Source organism: Frankliniella occidentalis, unplaced genomic scaffold (assembly GCF_000697945.3).
Source record: "Frankliniella occidentalis isolate FOCC.00 unplaced genomic scaffold, Focc_3.1 Scaffold53, whole genome shotgun sequence".
NCBI classification, from domain to species: domain Eukaryota; kingdom Metazoa; phylum Arthropoda; class Insecta; order Thysanoptera; family Thripidae; genus Frankliniella; species Frankliniella occidentalis.
In genome coordinates, this window is record NW_026267183.1 from 831,594 (window position 1) to 840,312 (window position 8,719).

The 8,719-nt window shown below is 59.1% G+C and overlaps 1 protein-coding gene across 7 annotated transcripts in view; it reads left to right on the plus strand.

The window, feature by feature from the left end:
- LOC113210912 (F-box/LRR-repeat protein fbxl-1) overlaps positions 1-6,671 on the plus strand; it is a 31,229-nt gene extending 24,558 nt beyond the window's left edge. For 5 of the 7 annotated variants that reach the window (XM_026429103.2, XM_052267530.1, XM_026429105.2 and 2 more), the window contains exons 2-10: positions 3,649-3,848; positions 3,974-4,130; positions 4,211-4,328; positions 4,428-4,588; positions 4,664-4,769; positions 4,863-5,029; positions 5,327-5,529; positions 5,622-5,825; positions 6,085-6,671. In XM_026429103.2, coding sequence (XP_026284888.1) covers positions 3,649-3,848; positions 3,974-4,130; positions 4,211-4,328; positions 4,428-4,588; positions 4,664-4,769; positions 4,863-5,029; positions 5,327-5,529; positions 5,622-5,825; positions 6,085-6,220 — 1,452 coding nt within the window. In that variant the 3' untranslated portion in view covers positions 6,221-6,671. Of the gene's footprint in view, positions 1-1,251; positions 1,380-1,412; positions 1,846-3,290; positions 3,369-3,648; positions 3,849-3,973; positions 4,131-4,210; positions 4,329-4,427; positions 4,589-4,663; positions 4,770-4,862; positions 5,030-5,326; positions 5,530-5,621; positions 5,826-6,084 lie in introns of those variants that run through there. The other 2 variants (XM_026429107.2, XM_026429106.2) reach the window with 2 other exon arrangements.
- The last annotated feature ends 2,048 nt before the right edge of the window (positions 6,672-8,719 follow it).

Here is an 8,719-nt window from a genome sequence, read left to right on the forward strand (position 1 = left end):
CGCTGGCCGGGGTATGGGTTGGGGCGGGGAGAGCGTCTGCTGCTCAAAGGTGAGTTTCGCACTTTACGAGCGGGAGGTGAAGGGAAGGCGGTGCCCTCCTCCCTCCTCTCGGCTCGAGCGAGGCGGGGGCGCCTGCAGGAGAGGGGGGTAGGCAGACCCGGTGCGCTCGCGCGTCCGACGGGCGTGCCCACCCCGCCGGGCGGCTCCCGAGGCGAGGTCGGACAGGAGCGGCGGACTGGCAGACAGGGGCGCCCGCGCGGCGGAGCATCGGCAACCCATTCGGCCCGCAAGTGCGGCGCGATGAAGCACACTGCGGGGACCGTGCCTCCTCCCTCACCTCAGGCTGAGGAGAGGAGCACGCCGCGGACGTCGGCCACCCTTTTGACGACGGCGGCGGCGGCTCGCGCGCCCGCGCGGACGCTCTGCTAGCGGGCGACCACACCACCGCGTCTGCGAGAATTTCTTTCTGTATTCTTAGCGAATCGCGGGTATGCGATGCGGGGTAGGGGGACGGGGCAACATTTCCTGAGAGGTGGCGGCGCTCTCGCTCTCTTGCTCGCGTTCGGCGGCGCCCGCTCCGCGCAGGAGGACTCATCCTTTTCGAGGGCCTGTTTTTGCTGGAGCAGCGCCGCCGGCCACGGCCGGCAGGGCGTCTCGACATGCCGGGGACCTTAATCTTTAGGACAGCTCTAGCTTGAAAGAGAGCCTCGCGCAGTTAGTTTACCGCAATCCAATTACCCTTCCTGGCGGCAGACAGCTGATTGATTTATCATGCGCGGTTCGGCGCCCGCATCACGTCATGTTTCTCAGATTCGGCGCCCGTAGAGATGGAACAATGGGATGGGTGTGCGCGACAGGAGCGAAGGGGGATTGTGATGAGAATCCCAGCTCGGCGTTATCGCATCCACCTCCAGGAAAGTGGCGCTGGCTAGCGACGGGCAGACAAGTGCGGGCAGCAAGGGGGGTGACGAAGCCAGGGGACCAAGGTGCCGAGGCCGCGCGGGCGGGGGTCACGGTGCCATGGGACACGACGGACCGGACGCGGGGGCCCGCGCGACACACGGCCACTCGCCCGGCGGCCCGCCCGGCTCAACCCGGCCAGCCAGGCATCAGGGAGCATGTTTATTTTCAGCCTACCCAGCGTGCACAGCCTCTGGGCCGTGTGGGTCCTCGAGAAGGGGCGCGGCGGGGCGGGGTGGGTGCGCGGCGCGGCGGGGTGAGGGTGCCGCGACTGTCAGGGCGCCGCCCGGCCCACCGCCCCAGTGCCGCGCCGATCGCCCTCTACCCTGCTATCGTGCGCGTGCGTGCCGCGTGCGTTAGTGCGTGTGAGCCGTCCGTACTCGTGCGTGCGTGCGTGCTGCGTGTGGGGTCACTCGCCGGTCAGTGGGGCCCTCGCGGAGCTGCCAGGGCCTAGGGGTCGGGGTCAGGCGGGGCGGCCAGGTGTCAATGGATGTCCGAACACGGACGGGGCGCACCTGCTGTCACGCCCCCCTTCCCCGCCTCCCTCCGCCCCCAGCGTGACGTGTGTCTTAAAGAACACCGTCTTGCAGGATCGCTCCCCCGCCCGCTTGTTATAGCCGAGGCGTTTCAGTTTCTAGCAGTGAATTGGCCTCCCCTGGCCGGCGGTGACCCTCGCCGTTGACCGCGCCGCCACGGGGCGGTGACGTCGCGCGCGAGACGCGGTGATGTGACGCGAGACCGGCACCGTCATGGAGAGGCCTCGTCGGAGGCTGGCCGGACTGTGAAGCGCGGATCGGGCCCGACAGCCAGCCACCCTGGTCGAGGACCGCGCCGTCGCCCTCTCAGCAGTGAACCGAGGCCGCCGTCATGGATCTGTCCGGAGACGTCAGTGTCAAGCAGACAACACGGGCCAACAGCACTACCAAACACATCAACATCGCCCCCCCCCCTTTCCCCTTTCTTCCAAAACAATCAATCATTATCATGAGCTCGCATCGGCGGGGTCCGGGATCGAGTCTTCTGAGGTAGTGAGAAACGTGATCCGTCAGGAGTGGAACTCTGCCGCGGACGTCAAACGGGTGCGTTTTACAGGTGTGCCAGTGTACCAGGAGGGTACCCCCTCCCCTTCCCCCTCGCCCTGGCAGTAGAGGGTTGCTCGCCGTACCATCACCCTTAGCGACTCACTCGTGTCCGCGAGATTCGAGAAACGGGCTAACCGCCGAGTTTGGCGCAGCTCGCGACCAACGGTCATGACGGGGTTGGGGGAGGGGTCGGGGGGAAGACGGAGGCCGCGAACTTCACGACGCGCAGCAGGGCCCGCTGGTGGTTTCCCTTGCACCGCCGCCATGACGTTGCCGCCGGGGAGCTCAGGTGTTGATATCCACCCTCTATGGGCTGCACGCGCGGCGGCCGCCCCTATCGCGACGGGAGGGATGGTCGGCCGTCCCCACCCAGGCAGGCCCCCCCACCCGGTCCGACCGCCGCGATCCTAATTGCAGGGCCGTGCCAACATTTTTCAACTATGTCGTTTGGCGGTTGCACTACACGTAATGGCGATCGAGTCGATTGCGGTCAACAGCCCCACCAATCACCTCGAGGTGATCACCGGGTGCGGGTGCGCGTGCGCGTGGACAAGCAAGGGGGTTAGGGGCGGGCGCGGGTCCTGTTGACCGGCGCGTCCCGTCGCGTCCGCCTCTCCCCTCATATCGGTAGACGGATCATGATCGTGGCCCGCAGACGCCAGAGCCTGCGCTCGCCCCCTGGCGCGGACCCAGGTTCGTGACCGCGCATCGGCCACTTTATTTAATCTTTTTTTTTTTCACTTTATTTTTGCGGCCGTCGGCGCTCGGGGGCCTCCCTCGCCTCGAGTCACGTTCGAATGCGAGAGCGAGGAGGCAAGGCGCGGAATGCAAACTCGATAGCGGTACGAGACTGCTCGCGGCGCGGCGCAGCGTGGCACCACCACCACCACCACCGCCACCGCGCCTAGAGCCCCGCCGCGGGCTGCCCGCAGGACGACGCGGCGAGTTGTAAGGGACGCACACGCCCCCCTTCCCTCTGCTGGGCTGCCTCGCTGCTATTCTTATGTCTGAGCCTTATCCCTCGGTGAGCTGGGTCGAGCCGCGCCGCCGCTAGACGCGCCGGCCGCGCTGTGCCGCCGCGGGGTGCGTGCCGCCCTGGTCCTGACCTACCCCTGATACAACCCCTCCCCCCCCCCCCCCCCACACACACACACATACACTGACACGGCCCCGGCATGGTGCACTTACTTACACGCACTGACGCCTCCGGAGTAAGCCATGACGAGCGTCTCGCGTGGTTGTGTGTAGGTCTGGGCGCAGGTGGCCCTCGAGGCCTCCACCGTCTATCTCGTCGATGGTGTTATGCGAAGCCCCTTCGCTAACACGGTGAGTGTCCTCGCCCCTCGCAGCTGGGAGCGAGTGTGGGCTGGACTAGGGATCTCAATTTTCCGGTAAAGTATTTCTGGGAAATTTTTCAAGATTTGTTTCATCTATTGATAGTTTTGCCTGAGAAGTTCCATTGGTTTTTGAATTTTTCTGGAATTATTTCAACTGTTGGAGAATTTACTGGAAAAGTTTCGAAATTTGCCGCAAAAATTTCGGACTCGGATGCTGTCGTGCACGACGTAGCCGTTTGACTCACGACGACTTCCTCTGCCTGTTGCAGACGATCGAGAAGCTGCCGGACAAGGTGTTGATGCACATCTTCTCGTACCTCACGCACCGGGAGATCTGCCGCATGGCGCGGGTCTGCCGCAAGTGGCGCCTCATCGCGTACGACACGCGGCTGTGGAAGAGCGTCTCGCTGCGGCCGGAGATCTCCGGGCTGCACGTCGGCTCCCTGGAGGCGCTCCTCGCTCTCATCAGGTGGGACCCCCTCCCCCCCCCCCCCTCTTCTCCTTCTGCCTTTCCACCCTCTCCTCCTCTTTCTTTCCTCACCTTCGTGGTCGTGGAGATTGTAAAGTTGACGATGTCACGTCACGTGTTTGCAGCATCCGGTTCGGGCCGTCGCTGCGGTACATCGAGCTCCCCATCGAGCTCATCACCCACACCGTGCTGCACGAGCTGAGCAACAAGTGCCCCAATCTGACGCACATGCTGCTCGACTTCTCCACGGCCATGCAGCTCCACGACTTCAGCGAGATGCAGGTTCAAATCGTCGCCACCTCCAATTCTTGTTTTGTCGCGTCGAACGCGTTTCGTGACTTTGAATGGCATTTGTCTTGCAGGCCTTTCCAGCTAAGCTTAAATATATGGTTATATGTCTGTCGGAGGTCATCTTCATGGAGGGTTTCATGAGAAAAATTTATAATTTCATTAATGGTCTAGAAATTTTGCATTTAATAGGTAAGGCAGGAGGGATGCCTCATTCATTATTTAAAATATAAATTGTGAATTGCGTCGTCGGCATTATTTTGTTTTTATGATTTTACTTGGTTCCCTTAGGTACATATGAAAAAGTCGAGGAAGAGGAAGAAGAAATTTACGAAGTCATCAACGTTCACAAATTAAAGAGCGCAACCCCAAATCTAAGAGTTATTAACCTGTATGGAATCAACTTCATAGACGACAGCCACATAGATGCCTTTAGTTCCAACTGTATTCAGGTGAGTCTTTTGTTTCGGACTTCCTATAGTGTCCTTCGTGTTGTTCCACTTTCATAACTACATCTTCTCCTGCAGCTGGAATGTCTTGCCGTCAACTTTTGCAACAAAGTCACCGGCTCAACTCTAAAAACATTATTCCAAAGAAGTCGACGATTAAAATGTCTCCTCATGCACCAAACAAGTAAGTTTGTATGCGAGCTCATAAACTAGTTTATTTACAGCCCCCCTCTTCCCCCTTTCGTAAAAGCTTAGCCCATTCCTTTTTCGCCCCCAGGCCTCATTTCCGAGCACGTGATGGCTGTGGAGTGGGAGAAGGTCAGCCTCCAGGAGCTGGACATCAGCGCGACGGACGTCTCCACCGAGTGCCTGATCGACCTGCTCACCAGGATCCCCAACCTGCGCTTCCTCAGTGCCGGCCAGCTCAACTCCTTCAACGACACGGTAAGCCTCCGCTGTGTGAAAGAGTGGTGCAGCTCCGGGGGGCCGTCAAGGAATCACTTTCGAGGTAAAACCGAGGCGTCTCGCGCGGGGCGTCGCAGAGTGCGCCCGGGCCTGCGTGCCGCAGGCAGACTCGTGGCGGGTGTGGAGTCGTGCCAAGCGAGGGCGTGGGCCAACGAGTTCCTGGGGGCCCTCCCCTAGCACGAGAGTCCGCCACCGGGATGGCAGGGACGACCCAATGATCCCCGATTAAACTGAAATTGTGAAACCTTAACCTTGACGGCTTGCTCTGTTCCGCAGGTCCTCAAGGCTTGGATGGAAGGCGGCAATCCCCGGAACTTGATCGCCCTGGACCTGGACTCCTCGGACAACCTGACGGACGACGCGCTGTACAAGTTCCTGTCGCGCCACGGACAGCAGCTGTCCGGGTTGGTGCTGTCCGGGATGCCGCACATCACGGACCAGCTGTGGATGTCCGTCATGCCCATCCTCAACAACGCCAAGTACGTATCGGTGACGACATGCCGAAAGGCTTCGGCCGGGCCGACACAACCGGGGAACGCGTCGGTCTACATCGCGGTGTGTCTGCCCACAGGATCTTGGTGATGGGCACCCCGGAGCGGCTGGGCGTCAACATCCACGTCGACCAGCTGATGGACGGTATCGCCAACAACCTCCCGCGCCTCGAGCGACTGGAGCTGCGGTGGGACCCGCAGAACCTCCGGTTCTCCGACAAGAGCCAGAAGGCTATCGACATCCTCCGAGTCAAGTGCCTCAAGTTGCGCTGTCTGGTGCTCAAGTGAGTTCCTCGCAAACCTGGAGGCCTTTTCCCGAGCTCATTCCCTTTTGCCACGTCCTCACCCAGCCGTCCTACCACCTGTACACTGTGTGCACTAACCCTAACCTAGGGACCTTAATTTTCCGAAAAATTATTGGAGGAAATTTGTCATTTGTTAGGCAATATTTCATTTTTTCCGACTTTTCTTGTGTAGTTCCCATATTTCGGACTTTGATATCTCTACCACCCACCATGACCTGACCATCCGCCCCTGTTGCAGCGACGGCCGATACTACGAGATCGTCAAGGCCAACTTTGAGCGCGCGGACCGCAACACGGTGGTGAGGACGTCGACGAGCAGCCGCGTGTCCAACTACTACCTGCTGGGCAACTACAAGGACCTCGTCTTCAACTGAACCGGGCAGCGGAGGGAGGCCCCCGTGGGGGAAGGACCGCCACGGGGGCCGCGAGCCTGGTCATCGTCCTCCTCGCGGACATGTTGGCGGGCAGGCCGCTGTCCACAACACCGCGGAGGGTTGGTCGGAGGCGGGTCTGTGAGGCTAAGGGCATCAGGACGCCCAGCGCCTATAGTGCCGCGTGCAGCAGTGCCACTCGCTCACCCATTGGACGCTACCATAAGTGACAGAAGGAGGAGGAGAGGGTGGAGCAGGGGCACGGAGCACCCGACACGAAGGGAGGGACACGAGCAGAGTGGGCCGAGCCGCGTCCACTCTGAATGTGTATATTGGTTTTTTCGGGTGATGATGCGTAAATGGGGCTTCAGAAAGCGTATGAAGAACGTCGTCAACGAGCAAAATGAGAGGTTCACGCGAGTTCTTTGGAATAAAGAGAAAATGGATTATTTTCTGTGACGAGCATTATTTTCTTACCCAGACCAACATCTGTAGTTCAACTCGCTTCAGACTGTCTTATGGAAACAACGCGCGGAGCACAGCCTCGCGCCCTGCCCTACAGGCGCCACACCACCGGCCGAGGCGCGCCATTCGGATTTAAATAAATTCGTGGCCGAACCTCTGATGTGTGAATTTCCGTGTACGGGGGTCCGGATCTTGCTATTCGTCTCACCTGTTGATCCCGAAAGGTGCAGCCGCCGCGGGCCGAGACCGGTCGGCTCGTCCTCCGGGGAATAACGTGTGAATTCTAATGAGCCGCTGGAGAAGCTCTACTCTGCGGCGCAGCGCGCGGCGTGGCGCGGCGAGGCTGGCGGCGGTAGTGCTGGAGGACATTCGCATCTCAGGGCTGACCCCCTCCCCCCTCCCCCTCTTCCCCCTTTCCTGTTGCGTGCAGCTAAAAGGCTGCAAAACTGACAAACACACACGGTATCAGCACTAAATAGATGTACTCCATGTAGTTGTTTGGAACTGAAAAATTTCGGAAACTACTAAAAAGTGTCCCAATTACTGCATTTTAAATGATATTCATACCCTTCAGTGAAATTTTTCTGTTGGTCACTGACACATGTCAGTTTTTGGTAGTTGTTTTTTTTTTTTTTTTTCAAATTCTTTTGTAGCCTAGCCTAGGGCGGTGGGGCATAGCGGCAACCGCGGGGTCTGCTTCACACCCCATGGTCCTGGTCCTTGACCTGCCCCCTGAAAGGCGACAATATCGCAGAGCCTTTGTACGTCGGGGCTTGTGCAGAGCGGACAGGGGAAGTTAAGGGGCATATGGGAGGTGGGGGGAGGGGGGACCGGAGGGGGGCTGGAGGGGGCCCAGCCGGAGCCTGGCGGCCAGCAGCACCTCCTGCCGGTCGACCAGGCCGAGGAGGGGTCTCGCGAGTGCCAGTCTCTCATTGCCTTCCCACACTCGTCCGCGTCCGCGTCCAACAGTGATCCCGGGGCCAAGTGCAAGACAGGTGTCTCCAGTGTAGCGACCAGGTGTGTGTCCAGCGATGAGGTGTGGGGATGATGTGTGTTAAACCGTGTTCAGTGTGTGCCACGAGGTGTTTGATTTATTATGAGTGACGCAGGGATGGAGCATTGGAGCATCATCTCCCGCTCAATGAAAGGGTCGGCTTTAATTCTGGCCCATACCGTGCCGTCTTTGTAGAGTCAGTGCTTGTTTGCGTCTTTACATGCGGAGCTTAACCTTGACCCGGATGGTCATTTTTCCACGAGGAGCTCCCCCTACCTTTGTCCGGTTTTTCTCTGCCGTTGGAGTCGGTGGTAGAAGTTGTCAGGCCAGTCCAACACTCTCGGGCTGGAAAATTTCCTAGCTTGCCTTTTTGTTCTGCGTGGACCCCATCACACACTCCTGCTCGGTCGCCGCCTGATCGCGATGCAGGCCACGCACTGTACGCACGAAATAAGGAACATTCTTCTTGTCTTCTCATTATTATTCTGGTCACTCTTTTATTATTTAAAAACTTTCCAGGCTGATCTTTATGGTGAGGACACATTATCTTTGCTTTTCAAGAAACTAACTTTTATGCCTTCCAGAACAGGGAAGACAAATGATCAGGATCGCAAAAATCGACGTAGGCCTACTAACGCTTACCGCCCCCCCCTTTTTTTTCATCCGGCTGGACCCCTCTCTTCTGCCGACCCCGGGCGGATGTGTTCCGCGTCATGCTGACGGGGTTCCACCACACGCGAGCCGTTTGAGGCAAATAGACTTTTTAATTGATCCGCGCTCGAGGTATTGAAGACCGAAAAACACACCGTCACAACAACAACAACAACAACAACAACATCAGCAGTATCATCAGCGGCAGCGGGGGGCAGCAGAGGCGCTCAGCGAGAGGCGAGCAGTTTTAGCGAATCGTCAAGGCGCGTCCTCCAGGACGTCACACGTGTGTGTGCGCATGTTGTGCGCAGCGCAAAGGGGGCGGGACAGGGGACGTCCTAATTGCACCAAAGACTCGTTAGTCTGCAGTGCCTGTTATGCCGGAGACCCCC